General features: G+C 41.6%; 1 protein-coding gene across 4 annotated transcripts in view; it reads left to right on the top strand.

Annotated features, from left to right (window-relative positions):
• AKT3 (AKT serine/threonine kinase 3) overlaps positions 1 to 22,614 on the top strand; it is a 168,747-nt gene that overhangs the window by 131,346 nt on the left and 14,787 nt on the right. For 3 of the 4 annotated variants that reach the window (XM_084868908.1, XM_084868909.1, XM_084868907.1), the window contains 3 exons: positions 1,038 to 1,106; positions 15,379 to 15,501; positions 20,820 to 20,948. In XM_084868908.1, coding sequence (XP_084725034.1) covers positions 1,038 to 1,106; positions 15,379 to 15,501; positions 20,820 to 20,948 — 321 coding nt within the window. The remainder of the gene's footprint in view (positions 1 to 1,037; positions 1,107 to 15,378; positions 15,502 to 20,819; positions 20,949 to 22,614) is intronic. The other variant, XM_084868910.1, reaches the window with a different exon arrangement.

The following is a 22,614-nucleotide window of genomic DNA, read 5'->3' as shown; positions in this document are numbered from 1 at the left end:
TAAATATACACATGATCAGGCAACATTGTCCTCACATGTGAAAGGCAGAGATCTTGGCTGGACATTTTTTGTAGACATGGAGACTTCTTTCAGTGTGAGAGGACTTTCAGAAACACAGGAATGCTGAGCACATGACATTAACGGCCGATCAGGCATGCTATTTATTTAGACAAAGTATAAACTGTGGATTATGAAGCAAACCAATTTTTTTTTAGTCTGTTCCTTGATTGATTGTAATTGAGGCACAATCTGCAAAGCTGCTTAGAGTTCCGGTTTCAGGGAAGTACATTAAGATGAAAAGTACCAGCTAGACTTCCACAAGGAGAAATGATTTTATTCATCGTCAGCTCATTGGAAGGATAAGCCATAGGGGTACACATTGTGGCTGAGGTTTCTCTTCAGAGTAACCTTGACTGAATTTAAGAGATCTTAAAGGGTCTTTAAAAGATTTAGGATTGCCTCATGTAGGAATTTTCACAGGTATCACCAGATATCTGGACTTAATGCCACATTGTTGTGTGCTTTTTGTCTGGTGTATTAAGATAGTTCTGCGGTCTCTATAACCCATGAAATGACATGAACCAACTCCATTGAAATGGGAGATGTTAAGTCCCCTATTTGCAAAAAGTTACGTTGTCATGATGAGATCCCCACATATAACCACTGTCACTGCCTTAGGCCTCCCCTAGCGGAATTTGTGGGCCTCGCTCTGCCATCTCATGGATAAGAGCTCTGGGGACGCCCCGCAGTACGGAATAGATGGCACCTCCATTGAGAAGTGCGCACCGCAGTTTCTGAGTTAATTTTTACTTCAAGTGTTCATTTTCCCCTTGCAATGCCCACTGCCGAGCAAGGCACCGTTTGTCTTCCGCTTCTCACCAGCCCCACCTTAAGCGCCCTGCAGGGGCAGATAGACTCTCAGGGAATGAGAGCCGTCCATTCCATCAGTCCCGCTTGCTGCTTCTGAGTGTGCTGTTTTGGTGCCATTGTGACAATGTGGGATTATAACATAACATGTTTTCTTTTTTTATTTCAAGTCCTTGAAATATTCCTTCCAGACAAAAGACCGTTTGTGTTTTGTGATGGAATATGTCAATGGGGGCGAGGTGAGTGACCGGGCAACCCAGCCACCGCATTTGCATGGTAATTCTGTCAGCCGTTTTACAAAGATATTAAAATATAAGTTGTAACATCACGGCTCTTGGCTTCGTGGGAGGGCTTGGAGGAGTTCTTTCGATTCAGTAGATGGGATCAAAGTAATTCCTTATGAAATGTAATGATTGTTTATATTTTTAATAACTCCTCTCATATATTGGGCAATGTAATCATACTCTACATTTTTCTATATTTTTTAAGTGTAAAAAAAAATCAAAACTAAAATCATGAAATCATTTAATTGTGAAAGTTAGAAATGTAGGATTTATGATGCTTTACGAAGTTCTTAGGTTTTTGTGAAAATTGCAATGCACTATTTTACTTGTAAACTCAGTGGAGTAAAAGATTCTAGGACTCATGGGGACTGAGTTTTCCCTTTTTCTGTGTAGCAGTCAGAGTAACTGTGACTTTATTTGGAGATTTTAAGAGGTCTTGCAGTTCTAAAGAGAAATCCAATTAGTAGTATATTTCACCTGTTCCCTTAGTCCTCATTTTTTCTCCTCCCTATTTTGTGAGGGGAAAAATGTGAGGGGTAAATCTAATTTACCAAAATAGTTTATTGGAAATATTTCATATTGAGGGCTTTCTGAAGTAAGTTTATCTCATCTTATTTTCCAAAATAAATTTAAATCCTGTATAGAATCTTTCCTTCTATAAATTATTGCAGGAATGAGTTCATGGCAAAATTTGATTTTTTGGTGTGCACATTTGCGGTGTGTAGGCAGCGTGAGTTCACCATGTTTTAAGACACTGACCTTTCTACGAAGGAGTTCATCATTTACCTTATAAGTCTGTTACAAATTAGAAGACATAGTGGAAGACCTCAGTGCAAATAAACCCATAAGAGAAAGTGCTTTTTATGGGTGATATATATATATTTGAAAATTTAATTATTTTTATACAATTTTAGCAAAAATGGAAGTTTGTGTATGTAATCTCCCAATTCTTTCAGGTTATCAGATGTACTTACATATTTTAAGTGTACTTCATAAACAGACAGTTATTTAATTGGTGGAACTTTTAATGGGATGATTTCGGTTCTTAAATGCATTGTTTCTGGGAAGGGAACCTGCTAGGAAACCCATGCGATTGATTTACTTTTGGTTTTGCTTTCGGTTCACCTTGTCATTCATTCTGCCCAGGGAGCTTCCTGGAAATGCAGAAAACTCGTTTGCTGTAGAAAAATGCTAACCAGAGTGCTTAGGCATTTGAAATAAGACTGAACTAGAAGTGAGGGGAGCTATGAACTCACACACACAACCCACAGCAGCACCCATAGGTGCACCCAGTGGGGAGCATGAGTATGAGACGCAGAGGTCTGAGCGGGAGAACATTGTCCTGGCCCGAGCTAGGCTTCTCTAATGGGCCCAGTGGAGTAATTATAACTAGCCTAGTTTTCACTCAACTAATACTTGTTGTCTGTTGACCTTTAACTAGCAATAGCATCCTTTCAGTCTGTGTTCTTCTGAATTTATCTTGAAATATAAACACAACAGTTGAGACATTTCTTTTCTTACACTTTCTTCACATGTTGGGAATATGTGGACTTCTTTCAGCCTTACGTACTGCACAGGAGATTAGCATGCATTGGGTCATGCTTGATATTATCACTGTGTTTGCCAGTATTGTTTAAAGCACTCAATGAGCTTTTTAAAGATATATTTTTATTGATCATTTCAGAGAGGAAGGGAAGAGAAAAAGATAGGAATACCAGTGATGAGAGAGAATCATTGATTGGCTGCCTCCTGCACACACACACACCCCCCCCCCCCCCCCCCGCCACACACACACACACACACACACACACTTCGATTGGGGATCGAGCCTGCAACCCGGACATGTGCCCTGACCTGGAATGAACCATAACCTCCTGGTTCATAGGTTGATGCTCAACTACTGAGCCACACTAGCAGGGCATAAATAATCTTGATATATGTGGATTCTGAATAAATACTGGTTGTGAAAAAAATCAACATATACTGACTTGTAGGCCTGTCAATATAATAGAGTCCCATCCTAATTGCATGTAAGTCATATGAATTCAGAGAAATCGGCTCAGCAAGAGCTGGAGAAGCCTGAGGAGGATCCCGGGCAGAAGGAGGTGGATGAGAGAAGCCTTAGCGATTAGGGCGAGTATGTTAGAAGGGTGTAGTACGAGCATGTCAAACTCGCCGTGTGCAGGCCGCATGCCTTGTTTATTTGGCCCGTGTTAGCCTTTGAGTTTGACATGCTTGGTGTAGTATGCCCTGCGGGGTAACCACGGACAGTCTTCATTGGATTTCACATCCACTCGCTCCTAAGCGGAGTGCCAGGAGCTCTTCCTTCTTCCCGGGCTGCTCCACGGAGTGCCCTTGGGCTGAAGTACAGCACAAACAGGGTGGCGTGGAGCCCAGCAGATCAAGGCTATGAAAGTGAGTGTAGTGCAGCCTCAGTGGGCAGTAAGCCAGCATTCGTAGAGCACGTATAAAAGCACTCTGATATCCACACTGCTGCTGGCGTGGCCAGTCCTTGCTCTTCTTGTAGCTTGGGTAATTACCAAGTTCACATGAACAGAAAAATATCCGGGGTGGGGTGTGGGGGGAGGAAGGAGAATGTAAACTGAAAGCCGACTAAGGCGTGGTCATTGTTTAGTTGGGTTTAGAGCGTCTCCTTTTTAGGACTGGGCCCCAGCACCCGCCTCTGGCTGCATTGCTCGTAGGCCTGCACGGCGGGCCTCTGTGGCTCTCTCTCAAGCTGGGATCTCTTGGAAGTGAAGAGACTCTGAGGAGGTAAAGGAAAATCATTACGTAGAAATGTTACTCATCTGATAAGTTCTTCACACTCTGTCTATATTCTTGATGTGGATACAAATGATCCGAACACGTTCACTCATTTACCATTCTTGTCCATACTGTGTTCATTTGACAGTATGAATTTATTTGATAAAAACCGGTTTTATTTTGTGCCTGTGCCTTTCGGTTTCATGCCCGTCTTGAGCTCCTCTCCTGCTTACTTCGGATTCTCATTATTGGGCTGGCATCCTGTCTGCCGCGAACCAGAATCCTCTCATTTTAAATGTGCATAAGGCAGAAGTGCTGGCAGTCGGCATTCTGGTTCTAGCTACTAATTTATGGAGGTGTGATTTGGGTGGTTTTTGAATTAAAAGTATTTCATATTCATAGTGATGATTTTTTTTATATTTTACTAAATTTATAGATATATAAATAACTTTATTGTCAGGAGTCTGACAAGCTAATTTCTTTGCCAACTATTTTAGTTATTATGCTATGAAGGCTATATCAGAATTCTTACTGCTTTTTCCCAAACCTTCCTCAAAAATTCCCAAGTCAAGGTTGCATTCTAATATTGACATTTTCATATAAAGTTCAAGGCGAAATAAAGTTGGGAATATTTTAATGTATACTTTTATATTTCAAAGATGCTGGTTTTCATATCTAGGATATCAGATAAGGTAAGCAGAACTGCAGGAGATAACTAGGCGTATGTCTATTTCCGTTATTCCTCTCCATGTGGTTAGGGCATAGCAGGGAAATCCAGGGGGAGTCAAACTGTTTCTTACACCAAGGCCAACTACCTTAGAGTGAGCATTGCACAGAAGGTACAGTGGAATATAATTGGGGACCATGAAGAGAAAAGGCAGGACAGTGGATCATAACATCTGTACTAATAAAAGGGTAATATGCTAATTAGACTAGATATCTTCTGGACAAAGCCAAAGCAGAGGCAGTTAAGGGCGATCAGGCTGGCAGGGAAGCAGTCAGGGGCATCAGACTGGAATTCTGAGTGGTTAGTGACGATTAGGCAGGCGGGTGAGCAGTTAGGAGCCACCAGTCCCGGATTGTGAGAGGGATGACCGACGGCTGGTTTAGGCCTGTAAGATCGGGCCTAAACCGGCAGTCAGACATCCCCCAAGGGTTTCCAGATTGGAGGAGGTGCAGGCCGGGCTGAGGGACCTCCACCCCCATACATGAATTTCATGCACTGGGCCTCTAGCATTTAAATATTAGGAAGTATAATCCCCAAGCAGTTTGTAGTCATTTGTGTTCTTCATCTTTCACTTGGCATAATATGTTTTAAACTAATAAATATTGTTGTATATATCACTAGTTTCTTTCTGTGGCTTTACAGCATTAAGTGGCTATATCTTAATGGGGGTCTACCCAGTCACTAGTAGACAGACAGTTGGGTTCTTTGAAATCGGGGGTTATTACTAAAAAAGCACCTGTGAATATTGCAGTATAAATCTGTGTGAACATACAGTCTCAGTTATGTTAGATAAACACCTAGGAATGCAATTTCTGTGTCACTGGTATGTTCAGAAGAAACTGTCAACTTGTCTGTTCCACTTTGCATATCTAGAATGTTACTTAACATCATCGTCACCTTTGGAGTGGTTAGTTTTTTAAAAGATTACCCATTCCAGTGGGTGTGCAATGGTATATTATAGTTTCATTTTTAATTTCCTGAACAACTAATGCTATTAACATAATTTTTGTGCTCATTTTCATTTGCATATCTTCTTTATTGAAATATCTGTTAAAATATTTTGTCCATTTTTTAACAGAGCTGTTTGTCTTTTTAATATTGAGTAGTCAGACTTACTCTAGTATATTGTAGACACACATGCTTTGTTATATATATGTCTTACAAATATTTTCTCCCAATCTGTGGTTTGCCTTTTCATTCAAATATACATTTCCAGTGTATATTTTTGGTTAAATTATAAAATAAATATTTTTATTGAAATACACATTTTTATTTTTTTAGTTTTCTTTATTGATTAAGGAATTATATATGTGTCTTTATCCCTCCCTATGTCCCCCAGTCCCCCACACATGCCCTCACTCCCCTGGTGTCTGTGTCCATTGGTTATGCTTATCTGCATGCATACAAGTCCTTTGGTATATATATATACATACACACATACATACACACACACACATTTTATTTTTTTGCAACACATCAAAATACATAATTTACATTCAGTAAACTTCATCACTTTTAAGCCTACCATTTAGTGAGTTTTGACAAATGTGTAAAGTAGTTGACCATCATCACAGTAATAATATAGAACATCTGTGTTGCCCTAACTCATCTTTCTTGCCTGTTTGATGTCGATTCCACCGTTCCCTCTGTCTTGGAAACCACCGATGCGTTTTCTTAAAGTGTCTTTTGAAGGACGCAACTTACAAATTAGATGAGATGCAGTCTATCAGTATTTTTTCTTCGTGGTTTATGAATTTTGTGTTTGATTTAAAATATCTTTAGCTATCCCAAATTTGTTAACGTTTTCTGTTTTCTTTTAGAGGTGTTAATAGTTTTATCACTTACATTTAGGTCTGATGTTTTAGTAGTTTGTGTGTTTCCAGGAATTTGCTGATTTCATCAAAATTTTAAAATTTGTTGTATTAATTATAATATTCACTTATTATATTGCCTTTGTGTCTCTATGTAGGATCAATAGCTGACTTCTGTCTTTTATTCCTAACTTTGTATTTTGTTCTCTCTTTTTTTATTTCTAATAAGTCTTCCTAAAAGTTAGTAATTTTTATTGATATTTTTTAGCTTTAGATTCCATTTATTTTTCTTTAATCAGTTTTGGGTTGTCAATTTCGTTGATTTTTTTGCTCTTTATTCTTTTTTTTCTGGTTACTTTGGGTTTGATTTGTTTTGTCTTCTTTTTCTCTTTCTTAATGTGGAAACTTATAGCATTTATTTAAACCTGTTATTTTTTATAAGCGTATATATGTAAATATTTGTAGCATATTTTAATGTTATATGTTTTATGTGTTATTTTATATGTTATATCTGTCATTCTTTTCCCAAGTTGACTAATTTCTCTTTTCATGTTTTTGACTAATAGACTATTTAAAGGTGTATTGTTTCATTTTCAAATACTTGAGGGTTTCCATATATCTATTTAACTTATAGTTTAATTGTGTTCAGAGAATATATTGTATGGTTGCTATTCTTTTAAATGTATGGGATGTGGTTTTTGATTCAGAATGTGATCTGTCTGGTGCATGTGCTATGTTGTTAGAAAGGACATGTATTCTGGTGTTTTGCTGAGGTGGGGGGGCTGGGTGACCTATGAATGGTGGTCAAGTCATTTGATAATAAAATGTTGTTCAATTGTTCCATTCTCTTACTAATTTTATGTCTCTATTAAAAAAATATTGAGAGAGTGCTGTTGAAATCTTCAACCCAAATTGTGGATTTATCTGTTTTTCCTTTCATTTTCTTATATGGCGCCAATAGTTAGTTCATACTTCTGATTCATACTTAAATCCTATCTTATCATTTCTACCTTTTAAATTTGGAGTATTCAGTGTGACCATAGCAAACGTTTGGCATACACGTTGGTATTCTTTTATTTCTCCCATCTGTTCTTTGTTCCTTTTCTGGGAAATCTGCTGCCTTCTCCAGTGTTGACTGTTCTTGCTGTTTTTCATTTTAGATGCACTTTAGGGTTAGCCACGATGCTTTGTCTTGTTTTGATAATAGTAGTATTTACGACGATTTGCTGAATTTCTGTCCAGTTCTAGACCCTGACAAGGCAGCTGGACTTAACAACGGTCTTTCTCCTATGTGGTTCATTCTAAGCAATTATAAAGAAGGCTTATAAATGAAATTTCTTGTTAATGGAGTAATTTACACATTTGTTGTCTCAAATTAATAGAATCTGTATTTAGAGTAATAGGTGATATGCTTTAGAGAGTGATGACCTAATTTTGAATCTCAACCCTACCATTTAATAGTTACGTGATGCTAGACAAGTTTCATAACATTTCTAAGCCTTAGTTTCTTCATCTGTATGATGGACATAGTAATTGTGCCTATTTTATAAGGTTGTTTTAAGGATTAAATGATATAATGCATGTATCTTAGCACAGTATCAGTTAAGCAGAAGCTTTCAAAAACAGTGCCTACAGTGATAGTAATAACTTACATTTACATATCATAATATGGAGATAGCATTACACAGCTTTTATGAGTGTTAGAATGTAATGCTCTTAATGCTCAAAAAGTAATGTTTATTATTTTTATTGTATTGATATTAAGTGTTTCACAAATATCCCAGATATTTCATATATATACTAATAGGTTTAAATATTTTAAATTGCATGATAATTTTTGTTCTTTGAAAAGTATATTTTATTCTATAAATGTAGAATATATTAATATTTGAAGTGGTAGAACTGAGCAATCTCTACTTTAATCTTGTTAATGTAATTTTAATAAAATATTTTAGTAGAAATTATTTTAATTATAAAAGTAGATTTGGAATTAAAATTATTTTTAAAATAAGAACTATTTTTATACTTATCACATTATTAAATATTTTCATTCAGTGACTTCTAATCCCAGAAACTTTTCTTAACTCTTCTCTTTAATAATTGCCCCTTACAGATACCAGGGATCTCGTTGGTGATCTAGAATTGCTTGTACATTTTCAGACTTATAGGAAGAGGGCAAGAAGTAGAGGGAAAGATACTTAGCTGGTAATATATAGCTGACACAGTTACTACTGAACAAGTATTTTAGGGTTCAGTTGCCCCGTACCATTTAAATTGTATTTTAAGAAATTTTATATTGAACTGTCATTAAAATATGGTATTTGTATCTCATATCTATATCACTGTTCTTTCTGAAACTTCAGAAACTAAGTGCAAATTTACATTACTTTGCATTAATTTATACTGTAGCTAATATTATTGCAATTGTGTAGGCCAATAGTATTTATTAGAGACTGAATATTTGTTTTTCCCAAAAAACTCATATTAAAACCTACTCCCCAATGTGATACCACTTGGAAGTGGGCCTTTGGGAGGTGATTAGGTCATGAGGGTGGGGCCCTTATAACGGGATTAGTGCCCTGAGGACAATGCAAAGACAGCCAGCCCTGAACCCAGAAGCAGGTTCTCACCTGACAGTGAATCTGCTGGAGCCTCGATCTTGGATTTCCCAGGCTGTGAGGAATACGTTTCTTTTGTTTATAAGCCACTCGAGTGTGTGGTGTTCTGTTACTGCAGTCAGAGCAGACGAAGACAGAATTGCTGATTAGCTTCCCTGTGAGTGAGCTGGATGCATTCTTTTCATCTTGGGTCTCTTTGTAAACCCCAGGGCTGTGCTAAGCAGCTTTATTTCACAGACTGCCGTTTCTCATGGCTTAATTAATTAGTTGTCTTTAGGATACTCGGGTCCCAGTTTCAGTTTATATTATGATCACGAATGGGATGATTGAAATTAGGGAGACTTGTATTGAGCTTACTTTGCTGTTCTCTAGCTACCAATCTTTTCTAAGGGAATAACTGTGCAGGCAGTATTTGCAAGAAAAATACGATAATTGGGTTTAAAATCTAAGACTGCAGTGATCATTCCCAGGTCATTTTCCAAGTCCAGATCTTTCTTTTGGGGGGAAATTTGTTGCATTAAGAATATAACTTTTTTTCCCTCCAAAACATAGCAGCTTATTTTCAAAATAAGCATTCCTGGGTTTGTGATGAAATACAGACTTGTATATTAATAGGTTAAAATAATCTTTTTGCATTGCTGTATTTCTACAGCATGGTTAAGCTCGACATTAAAAAAAAAAATGTAGTCCTTGCTTAAAGGAACTTAAATTTCTAAAGACAATGCTCCTTGCTTGAGCAGCAAGTAGCTTATTATTTTTAAATAAAAACAAAGTTATTTAGTTATTGTATGTGATTTCTTGAAGTTTCCAATAAAAATACTGAACCTTCAAAACTTATAAATAATTCTTTGGGAAGTATCTTGGATTTAATTTTTCTCGTTGCAATACATTATTTATTAAGCACATAATATGTGCTGCCTGTGGGGCATGGTGCTGAGAAAGGAAAGCTACAAAGTACTTGCATAGCTTTTCCTCTTCCCTGTGCCTCTGCCAGACAAACAATAATAATAATAATAAATAGGATATTAAATTTGTCATGAGCCTAAATGAGTACTAGGATACACGATGCATTTATTAGAAACCATTGTGTAATTTTTATTGCAAAAGTGACCACAATGCTCATTGCAGAGAACATCAAAAAGCCAAATAGTTATTTCAGTTCCATTAAGAAATATTTATTGGTTGCTTAGTACAGCCGGTTACTGTGCTGTGTGCTCAGTACTTAGTGTATGATGTGATCAAGACTGACGGTCTCCATGTAGAAGGAAGACGTAGTGTGCTGGGGAGCAGCTATTAAATACAAGCAGTTTTCAGGTTATAAAACAAGATAAAAACTACTCTAAACCTCACCACCTAGCAATAACTGCCATTACCACGTTAATACATCTTCCTGTTTTTATACTTACATATATTTTTATTTTATTTAATATCATAAAATACATCCCCATCATCTACTCATTGAGTCTGCAGACGCACTATAATTTATTAAATTCCTACTAAATTTTTGACCATTTAGATTGTTCCCATTACTTAAGCATGTATAATCAACATACAGTAAGATGGGCTCACTTCATGTGACTTTTGACAAATAACTGTACATGGAATCCTCCTTACAATAAAGATACAGACTATTCTTATTGCCTCAGAAAGTTCTGGGGCTCCTTCCTTCCCCATCCGCTCTCCCCGTCGGCATCCACAGGAGGCCCCAGGCGGCCAGTGATCAGCTCTCTGACTCTGCAGACTCCCTTCACTATCTCTAACATTCCTCAGCCACAGAGTCAGACAGCACACGCTCTGTTGGGTCTGCTCCTTTTCTCGGCCTTATGCTTGGCGCTGATGCATGCGGTTGCATTTCTCAGTAGCTCGCCTTTGCTGCTGAGTCACCATCCATATGTATGGCTTGGCTCCACCAACATTTGCTCATCTGTCCGCCGGTGGTGGACATTTGGGTTGTCATATTTCCTATAAATATTCAATGTCGTTTATATCGCTGCTATTCCATGGAGTTGAGTCTACCAGGGTTTCCTTGTCTGTTTTTGTTTCATTTCTTTTCTGCTTGGAAAATCTCTCATCCTGAGATCTGAAAACTATTGGTTCATATTTTCAACTTTTTAAAAAGAGTAGCATCATATTTTCTATTTAACTATTTGAAATGTATGTTGTTATGATGTGAGATAAAAATTCAATGTTACTTTTCTCCAAATTTGAACAACTATTGTATCACCATTTATTAGTCTTTTTTTTTTTTTTTTTTCTCATTTACTTTGGGACACATGGTCATCATCAATGATATCAGATACCAAATTTTTATAAAATAACCAGATGGTGGCCTTCTGATTTTATTGGTCTTTTCATTGGTGTGCCTCTCCCATATGAATTGTAGCTTTACGGTATAGCATCGCTCCATTTCTTTAGGCAGAAGTTTCCCTGAAAGCATTACATAATACGTTGTAGCAGAACTCTTCCATTTCAACAATATGTTGACTCATCTCATCCATTTTTTCCTGAAGGCGTCACGTACCATTTCTGCCTTTGCATCCTCTTCTGAGCCCACGTAAGTATGACATCTCTTCCCGGGAAGGTAGCAAATGATCTCATTCCTGGGCCTGGTCAACGTGAATTCCTTCTGGAAACTTGCTTTCTGGTCAACTTGCCTTCTGGAAACTTGCTTTTCCTTCGTTCTTCAGGCACATTCTTCTTCCCTCTCACACTGCCAGGTCTCTGCCTCCGCGTCCTGATCCCTTCTCCTGCCCCCTGTGTGGTGGTTCCTAAGATTCTGAGCTTCTTCTGTGCTCACCTTCTACTGAATTCCTGGGCTGTCGCGTGCCGCCTCGGTTATAACAGTATCTTTCTATAAATGACTCTCATGTCTACCTCTACACCTTCGGGCCCACTTTCAAATGGTGTCAGTGGTGTCCAATGCGTCTTTATATGTTAACAGGTCAAACAAGACCCATTGCTCCTCTGTTCCCATTTTCTTTCCCAACGCTGCTGGCTATAGCATCTACTCAGTCATCCAAGGACACCCCAACATTGTTACTCTCTCCCTTGACCCCAATTGGTGCAAGCTCATTCCCTCTGGAATTTTGACTCTTGAGCTGCTGTGGTTGAGGCCTCTGAGCTGTCATTCAGCTCATGTGTGCCTTCTGATGTTGTCAGTTATTGTCCGACTTACTCATTCGCTAATTCCAGTGCGCTCTTTATTTTATGACCGCCATACCGCTAGCAGAACTGCTCATGTTGCCGGCTGTTCTGTCCTAATCGTGATGTCCTTGCGGATTGCCACCACGTTCTCTCGTTGTGTCAGCTTTTCACAGAAGTCCCGCCGACAGGTGCTCGGCGACGTTCCTGTTGCGCTTTACGCAGTGTTTGCCCAACCGTAGGCTCAGATCTGGTTCACAGGCGCTCCAGTTGCTGCCAGAGCTGTTGTTTAATTATCCTTATTGTTTGCACCCCAAATTCTTTAAAGCTTCTTATCTCAGAATAATAAATCTCCACCCCCATATCTTGGCAGTCAAGGTCCTGAAAGATGTGGCCTCATCCTTTTTTACTTAAATCCTGGCATTGCCTGGAATGTGGGTTATTCGTCAGCTGGGGGAGTTCCTTGCGTGTGTTTTCTTGCCATTGTTTTCTTTTTCTTTTTAGAATTAACTCTTGATCAAGCATTGATTAGTTGACTACTCTGTGCAGGTTCTGTACGAGGCCATGTTAGAAACACAAAGGTGGAAACAGCTTGAGTAGCGGTCTTTGATAGGCTTCAATATAAGATTCTCCTTTTGCGAAAAGTTCCATCCTTATTTGTGAAGCCTCCTCGGGTCATCTCAACAAAGGTTAATCATCCTTTGCCTCCAAATCACTTTTAATATCAGAAGTGGACAACGTATCACAGCTCTCATGGATTTTATCTCTGCACGTGTCTCTTCCTCTGAGTTGAATGTCTTGAGGTCAGGGATTGTCTCTGTCATTAAATATGTTCTCTCTTCTCTTCCCATGCTGACCCGGGGGCTTTAAAATAATTGATTGGAAACTTGGCTCCCAGCCAAGAAATGTGCAGCGAGTTAGGTAGGCAGGAGAGGGTTGTATGACCACAGCCAAGGATGTGCTTCCGGAGGGGACAGGGGGTGATGGCTAAGCTCCAGAACAGGAAGGAGGGGTTCGGACTGGAAGTCAACGGATTGGGCTCTTGATTATCTTAACAAGAGTAAGTCCCATAAAGTAGCAAGGGCAGACTCGGAGGACAGCAGATTGAGGAATAAATAGAATTCTCCTTAAGTAAAAACTTTAGCATCTATTTTTATGGAAATTGGCTGGGAGACAAATCGAAGATATGTGTGGTCTAAATAAAGATCTAGAATCCCGCATGCATTATATTGATGGAAGGAGCATCCATAAGTTTTGTACCGTAGATGAGTGGGTAGCAGGTTTGATGTTATTTTAAGAAAATTTATAAATTTAACCACTATTCTCATTCCATTAGAACACTACCATAAATCTACAAATTTACATAGAAGGCCCAAGTTCATTCACCAGAGTTAGTGATATGTTGAATAAAGCATGGCAGAAATTACTTTGACCCAGAAATTATTCAGAATGGTTTTACTGATGGTCCATGCTTCTTTCTACTCACTGTCCTTATTTGAATGGTAATGCATTGTGTAGTTATGCCTGTTTATAGGCATTACACATTATAATACATAATATATGTTATACATAAAGTAGATGTTTTTTAAAAAACATCCCTGAGGAACTGTACACACTAGCTTGATTTTTGGCACAGTGTATCGGATTCTTGTTCTGATACAGTTAACATTTCTGCATTGAGAATACCTCTTATATTTGATGGTGTGTCATAGATTTTATTTGCCTTTTTTGACCTTTTTTTTTTTTCTTGCTTGGTGTAAACATAAAATAATGATAGAGTCCCAGTCAGTAGCGTCTTGGAGCTGATAAAACAGGGCAATATGATAGAGCGTTAAAACTTAGAGACTTCGGCCTACTAGTTTAGCTTTGCCTTAACTAGTGTTGGGCTAGTCATTTTTGGCGATAGGTACATGATATTGCCTTTCTTCTTCATTGTGACAGTGGGCTAGGCACAGAGCTATGTCAATACAATGACAGGCTCCTCAGTGGAGGCGGAGGTAGGGAAGGGAGGAGGGAACCTTAGGGCCCCTCGTGTGTGTCACCGAGTTACGGTTTGGGGTGCGAGGCACAGATTGGTTAACTAGGCCTGTTAGAAACTTGTGGAAGCGCTGGGAGGCACTCATCCGGGGACAGTATCGCTGATCTCTGATCTTGCAGCGAGGAGCCCCCTGACTGGGGGCCACTTCTACCATCACAGACGTGTGTGGAGCATCTGCCGGGACGCCTGGCGGTGTGCTCAGCCCTCCCACAAGCCCTCCTGCTCCTGGGCTTTCTCGGTCCAATGAGATGGGCCACCAGGGGTCCGTCTGCCGGAGGCCTGCTCCTTCTCTCCATGGCCCGCCTGGGAGATGGGAGAGGCAGCTTGCAGATGAGCTGGCGGAGCGGGGGGGGGGGGCTGGGTGCTTGGGCACAGAGGGCACCAGACCAGTACTTGTAGGCTGCCGAGTGGCGATCAGCTAAGGAATGGCTGGGCTTGCTGTTCACGTGTTTGTCTGAGAAAAGAGTGGAAGCAGAAAGAATGGGCGTTGAGAATGACAGGGGGCTGATGGGAGCTTCTCAGGCCGCCGTGGCCATCACTTCCCGCTTCTCACCATGGAAACAGGATGCAAACCGCGGGGATGTTTGCAGAGGCAGCGTGCTGAGTCAGCAGCCGCAGGACAGAGCCAGTGCACGCAGGGCAGCTGCAGCAAACCCGTCCTGCCCCCGAAACCAGATGCAAACGGGGTCGTTAAACAGGGCGGCTGCCTCGCTGCCCGTGTGCACTTAGTTAATAAAGTCTCCTTTTTAAAAAAAATTAAATTATTATCTGTATTATCTGTTAATAAAGTCCGGGAAGGGAGAGCAGCCGAGAGGGAGGGGAAACGTGGGGATCCATGGCGCATCCCTCTTCCTCCGGGGATGGAGGTTAAATGGGAGCACGCAGACTGCCTTCCCAAGATGGGTGCATTGATGGAAAGGCTGGTCTGACAGCCTGCAGGCTCCCCACCTCCCCCCCCAACCCCCCGGAAACCTGGGGAGCCGAGCCAGCTGCCGGCCAGGAGGCTGCGTGTCCGCGGAGAGTACCCCATCTATCAGCACAATATGGCGCGGAGAGGGGTTTCATGTTGGCGCTAATTCCCCACTAAATCAGTAATGATTACAACCCCGTCCCCGCTGTCTCCCCGCAGCTGTTTTTCCATTTGTCGAGGGAGCGTGTGTTCTCCGAGGACCGCACGCGATTCTACGGCGCCGAGATCGTGTCTGCGCTGGACTACCTGCACTCGGGCAAGATCGTGTACCGGGACCTCAAGGTAAACCCTCGCGCCAAACAGCCCGCTTGTTTCCGTAGAGAGAGGCCGAGGGACAGACAACGCAGTTACAGTCCCGCCGCTCCGAGAAAGGCACATTTAGTGGGGCAGAAAGCACTCTGTTTAAGGATGTGGTGGGTACTGCACCTGGGAGGAAATGGCAGTCACTGCTATGGATATCGTTTAAAAGATTTTTTAAAAATATATTTTTATTGATTTCAGAGAGGAAGGGAGAGGGAGAGAGAAAGAGAAACATCAGTGAGGAGAGAGAATCATGGATCGATCGGCTGTCTCCTGCACACCCCACACTGAGGATTGAGCCCGCAACCTGGGCATGTGCCCGGAAGGGAATCGAACTGTGACCTCCTGGTTCATAGGTTGACGCTCAACCACTGAGCCACACCGGCCTATGTCCGAGATTTTGATGTATAATAATTTCTGCTTGGGTGCCCAGATTAAGTACAATCTACCAATAACAGTCTGAGTTTTCTGTAACTGTGCTGGATGATATTAAACATCTGATTAAAAGTCAAGTAACTTTGCAAGTGACATTTTAAAATAAGCTTCATTATGAGAGTCTAACATCCGATGATGTATTATGAAGAGATTTTATAATAAGACTTTATTGGAGGAAAATATTTGGCTTGATTTTGGTGTTCACTTTTTTGGCGGATTAAACACCTGCAGCATTTTAATATAGCATGGCGTTGGTTTGATTTGCATTTTAAAAAGGGCAGTCACTTCTGCCTCCGGCCAGTCACTTCTGGCCTGCAGCAGCACCGATCCTGGTACTCCCCACAGATTCCATCTTTACTGTATGTAGCAGGAGGAGCGGTACAGGTTTGGGAAGCCATTCAGATAACACAGCTTCAGGTCTTTAAGAGTCTCCTTTTCCTCTGGTCCCAGCAGAGCAGAAGGACCATAGCGCTTTCTTGCCACAATTTCCTGTGCACGGAGAACAGAGGACAGAGATTTCCAGCGCTAACATTTTCTCATTCAGACGCTGAACCATACCCTCTGTCACATAATGCCTGTCCCCTTAAACTGGGTAAAAATGTGGCTTTGTTATGGGAACTCCATGAGGCGTACTGGGTAATATGTCCTCTCTCCTCAAGGCACGCGCTGCTCAGGACTGTTAGATGACAGCCCTCTGATATGAGTAGGCAGCAAAACCAGATTTCTAATACATAATGCTTCCTCTCAAGCCCCCCGTTTGTCTTCATCATTGCTTTGGCCAGTGGGTGCCTCCATTAGGCATGAGCATAATGCCCTGGTAACGAGGACCGAGTGTGGCGATAAAGCAGATGCACCGAGCTCAACCGGGGAGAGACCCTGGCCATCAGCGACAGCGTGCGTGCTGCCGTCTGTGGCTGACGGAAGGAGGAAGGAGGAAGGAAAGCCAGGGCGTTCAGGAGAGAGAGCCGAGGAGAGATCGTTGGTAGATGTGTGCATGCCTCCTTTACTTGGTGGAAGCCCTCCAAGGGCGGGAATCCTGTGGTCCTGTGTACGTTAGTGTTAGGTGCGTTAGGAATTGATGCCCAGGTGTTCTGCTTGGAAAGGATTTTCAGGTGATTGATTCTGCTCATCCTCCACAACACTGATGAGTCTGTATCTATCTATCTATCTATCTATCTATCCATCCATCCATCTATCTATCTATCATCTATCCATCCATCCATCCATCCATCAATCCATCAATCCATCTATCTATTTCAAAGAGAAAGGGAGAGTGAAAGAGATAGAAACATCAGTGATCAGAGAGAATCATGGATCGGCTGTCTCCTGTACGCCATACACTGGGGATCGAGTCTGCAACCCAGGCATGTGCCCTGACGGGGAACCCAACTGTGACCTCCTGGTTCACAGGTCCATGTTCAACCACTGAGCCACGCCGGCCGGGCTCACTAATGGTCCTTACATGTTCCGGAGAGTTGTTATGCATCTGTGTAAAATACCTATTGTAACAAGACTGGATAGTGAATTACCCTGGCTTATCATATACACTGGATCCGGGGTGTTCTTTTTAAGGTGATGCATGCCTGACTGTCATTCATACTGTTGGAGGACAAGTTGTTTTTGTCATTGCTGCTCAGCAGAGTGATATTTCAGGATGGTGAGAGTAGAAAAATAGTTGGTGGGAAAGGGTGGACACTACTGTACAATAACTGGCTTGAAAGTTATGAAATACTTGTTTTGTTTGTTTATTGCATATTGAGACATGGTTTTGCTTAAGTCACTGAGCTAACAAAAGTGTTTCATAGGGTTTTGTTCTTGAACTTTCTTCTTTTCTTTAAAAAATGTGTTATCTAGAAAAGCACACACCATTCTAATAATTTACACATCGACCATTAAATGCTATCCTATATAATAAAAGACCAGCAACCAAATGGCAGAATGACTCAAATGACCGATCTACCAGTTGCTGTGATGCACACTGACCACCAGAGGGCAGACACTCAATGCAGAAGCTGCCCCCTGGTGGTCAGTGTACCCCCACAGTGCTTGACTGAGATGAGCTGCTGCTCCTGCTTTGGAGGCAGCCACTCAGAGGGCGGGTCCACAGCCACTCGCTAACCAGTGGGCTAATCCTTGCAAGCCACGCCCCAACCAGTGCACGAATCCTGTGCACCCGGCCTCCAGTATTTAATAATGATCAATACAGCCAAAACCGGTTTGGCTCAGTGGATAGAGCGTCGGCCTGCGGACTGAAAGGTCCTGGGTTCAATTCTGGTCAAGGGCATGTACATTGGTTGCGGGCACATTCCCAGTCAGGAGTGGGCAAGAGGCAGGTGGTCAATGTTACACTCTCATTGACGTTTCTAACTCTCTATCCCTCTCAGTTCTTCTCTGTGTAAAATCAATAAAAAAATATATATATATAATAATGATCAATACAGTCATTGAATGCTTCCAGTGTGTTAAGTTCTGGAGTCAGTATCTCATTTAATTCTCAAAACAATCACATTAGGTTTCTACTGTTATTTGCCTCTGTTTTATAGATTAAGTTGAGGCACATAGAAGTCAATAGCCTAAGGCAGTGATTGGCAAACTGCAGCTCCGAGATTTGCCGCTCTGTTGACTAATGAGTTTGCCGACCACTGGGGTAGGGGCTTAATCACAAGGAACAACAACAGCCTGTAATTATTGGAATGGAGAGTCTAGGTCAGTGGTTGGCAAACTCATTAGTCAACAGAGTGGCAAACCACGGCTCGCGAGCCACAGTTTGCCGACCACTGGTGTATACTATAATACACTCCTACATTTAAGCCATTAACATCTTCTTAAAAATTAGGAGTAGGACATGTATGTTTTTATTCAACAAAACAACAGACTCTCCAGTCAATACGTACATTTCTCATTACAGCAAGCTAGCAGAGGGAGGCAGAGAAAGGGGAAAGGGAGGAACCTGGAAGCCTGATGAAGAGATGGACTCGTCATTTGTGCAAATTAGGCTTTTCTTTTAGGTCCCAGCTAGTGGAGAAGCATATGGAAGGCGCAATATTTCTGAATTTAGAGAAAATAAAAGTTTTTCTTTTGAAACGCTCAGCAGCCTCACTTTGCCGAACTATATGCCATAAAGGAAGCGTGTATGAAGCGTGTAGGTCAGCCAGGGAGCACAGTTAGAACCACCCCTGAGGACATAGGTCTGTCTGGTCCGCCTTCAGTGAGCTCAGCTTGCTTTGCTGCATTTAATTTCTGATTTATAAGACACTGGGTGACAGAACAGTATGATGGCATCCCATTGTATATGCAGTCATTTATGTTCATATATGGAGTTTTGTTTTGAATTGGATATTGACTTCAGAGTTCAGGTAAGCACTTGCATAGATCGCCACACTGAGGAGTAGATAAGTTGCCTATTATTTAGAAAGTTAATTTTCATTCATTCTGTTAATAATTTCTCATGTGTATTTATATCCACATGAGTGGGTAAGGCTATCCGATCACAACTCAGAACCATCTATGTGTGATGACAGTCATAGCTTTGGGTTCAAAATCGGATAGGAAAATGATCAGCTATTGATGTTATTTTTAATGATATTGGGATTTGCACAAACTCTACCCTTGCGTGTCATAATTTTCACTTGAGGCAGATGATCTTGCTACTTAGTTACATCTCTGAGATTCTCTTGGGTATGTTTTCATTAATGGCCTCAAAAAGATTCCAGTTGTATAATATTAGTGCTGTATATTTTCATTAACTGTTGACTGTTTGGCTTTGACATTCTTTACCTTTTTATGTTTGAAAGGGTTGGTATTTCTTTATCACAAAGAACTGCAAAAGAGGACACCACCTTAGCTTTCACAATACGATTTAGGTTTGCTTGGCACCCACCATCAAAAAACGTTTCTGTGCCTGTCTATTTTATAATAGCAATAGATTCCCAAGAGAACGTGTTGGAAACCATCTGTATGTATCCAGAAAACGATACTCATCTCTTTGGGATTATTTAGGTCATAATTTATTTACATAAAAAGAGGATTAGTTTCTGCTTTGAAAAATTAGGTGAGCTTTAGTTCTTACACAGTAATGGCTCTTGACTCCCATTGGATTAAATAATAATTTCATCATCAAAATATTTGATAAAGCATGTTTCTTTTTATGTATGAACTAGAGGCCCAGTGCATGAAAATCCATGCACTGGAGGGGGAGTCCCTTAGTCCCCCTTACAGTCCAGGAGCCCTCAGGGGCAGGAGGCGACTTGGCAATCAGGGGAAAGCGACACCCATCAAACCTCTGCTGCTGCCACTGCCAGCAGCGCAAGCCTGAGCCAGCCCTGGTTACCTGAGCCTTGGGTGGCCCTGGGTGGCTGGGCAGCTGCCATCTGAGGCTTGCCTGCATCTCAGGCAGGCTCTGAGGGGCTGAGGGGACTGGGGGACTCCGGAGGCATGTGTGTGGAGCAGCTGGGCCCGCCCACAAGCAGGTGGGGCTGAAGGGACTGGGCATCGCCATCTTGTGGCTGTGGGCACCCCCATCTTTGAAGGCGTTGCCATCTTTGAGGGTGTGGCAGCCAATTAGCATAGTCCCTCCTTATTGGCTGTGGGTACCATGTTTGAGGGTGGGACAGCCAATTAGCATATTTCCTCCTTATTGGCTGTGGGTGCCACCATTTTTGTGATGGTGTGAAGGTCAATTAGCATAATCCCTCTTTGTTAGATAGGATTACAAAACTACAGGGTTTGTAAGTCTTGAAAGTTCTCTTAACAACTATGTCCTCTTTCCAAAGTCTCTTTCTCGGCATTCGATAATTGTTTCCAAACAGTATTTTCCCTAGATTGGAAGACTGTAGAATAATCCTGTCATTTTTCTTCCTATGCAGTTGGAGAATTTGATGCTGGATAAAGATGGCCACATAAAAATCACAGATTTCGGACTTTGCAAAGAGGGGATCACTGACACGGCCACCATGAAGACCTTCTGTGGGACCCCGGAGTACCTGGCGCCAGAGGTGGGCGGGGCTCCACACAGACAAAAAGGGAACGGTGGCCTAATGCTTGCCCAGGAGACATTTCAGCATGAACAGAACTTGCAGTTCCTACTATTCTTACCTGGATTGCAGCATGAGCCAAATCTGTTTTTCTTCCACTGTTTAACATTATGTTGTAGGGCAAGGATATTTTATAAACTTGATGAACATAAAGGTACTAACTAGAGTAGAGTAAGTTCATTTTTAGTTGGCCATATACATTTCATTTTGTGATTAAGCCTTTAAAAAAAAAAAATATATATATATATATATATATATATATATATATATATATATATATATATATATATTTATATAATTGATGGTTTACAGAGAGGAAGGGAGAGGGATAGAGAGTTAAAACATCGATGAGAGAAACATAGATCATCTGCCTCCTGCACTGCCCCCTCCATCCCCCCCCTCCCCCCCCACTGGGGATGTGCCCGCAACCAAGGTACATGCCCTTGACCGGAATCGAACCCGGGACTCTTCAGTCTGCAGGCAGACGCTCTATCCACTGAACCAAACCGGTTTTAGCTAAGTGTTTTTTTTGTGGGTTTTTTTTTGTCAAGCACCTACATGTTTGTTAAACCAGGATAATTTTGAACGTGTTCACTCTTTTAAGAGCAAACATCTGAGTTCTTCTGGTCTTGGATGTGAACCGTTTCGCTAAGAACACTCATTCATCTACTGAGGACATATTCATGAATATTCATTAGGTGCCATGCATTATGTTAGATGCTGGAATACAAAGATGGTAAGAAATGGTTTTTGTCCTCACGTATCTTCGTGTTTGCTAAGGTGATGAGCTGTGAAGAATGATTTCTGTGCAGACAGGAACCGCTGCACTGGAGTTGTGCAGGGTGTGGCGGGACTGAAGGAGAGATGGCAGGAGCAGGAAGAGAAGAGGCAGTAGGGGGATGGGGGGATGCAGGCTTAGGCTGGGTCTGTGAAGGAGGGAAAACCCTTTGGAATTGAGAGAAGGCCACACTGTGATCAGATGGTCAGTTGGGCGGATCGGCACAAGCTGAACCCTGAAATTTCTTATACTTCCCTGTGTTAATGCCCGCCTTTCTTTTAAAAAAAATTTTTCTTTATTGATTTCAGAGAGAGATAGAAACATTGATCGGCTACCTCCTGCATGCCCCCTGCTGGGGATCGAGCCTGCAACCCAGTCACATTGCCCTGATCGCGGATGGAACTGGTCCCCTCCCGGTGCATGGGCTAATGCTCAACCACTGAGCCACACAGGCCAGACTTTCCTTGAGGGCATGGAACTGGGAGTTGTGTGTCAGACCTGGATGCAGTGCTGGGTACTGATGCTCTGGGGAACGGCTCCCTGTCAGCCTTTCCCCTCCTCTTGCCAAGGCTGCGTCCTCCACCCCCATCTCCCAGACCCCCCTTTCCTGTACCTTCTGCATGGTCTTATCTGCCGGAAGTGCTGTGCCATGGAAAGACAGGTGAAAGGCATTTAAAAGATGCTTCAAAAAGGCTGTGAAAAGTCAGCTCAGTCCGCTTAACATGCTCTGTGGCAGATTCACCGCTGATTTTTAAGTAAACTTAAGTTTTAAATGAGCTTACGTTTCTCCTGTGGCAAGGACCACCAGAAACGATAAGTGTTACCGTGTAAAAAGGCCATTTGTTGAAA

The sequence above is a fragment of the Pipistrellus hanaki genome, assembly GCF_964339955.1.
Source record: "Pipistrellus hanaki genome assembly, chromosome: 20".
Lineage (NCBI taxonomy): Eukaryota > Metazoa > Chordata > Mammalia > Chiroptera > Vespertilionidae > Pipistrellus > Pipistrellus hanaki.
Note: the sequence above shows the minus strand (reverse complement) of the source record. Positions and strands in the feature narration are given on the sequence as shown.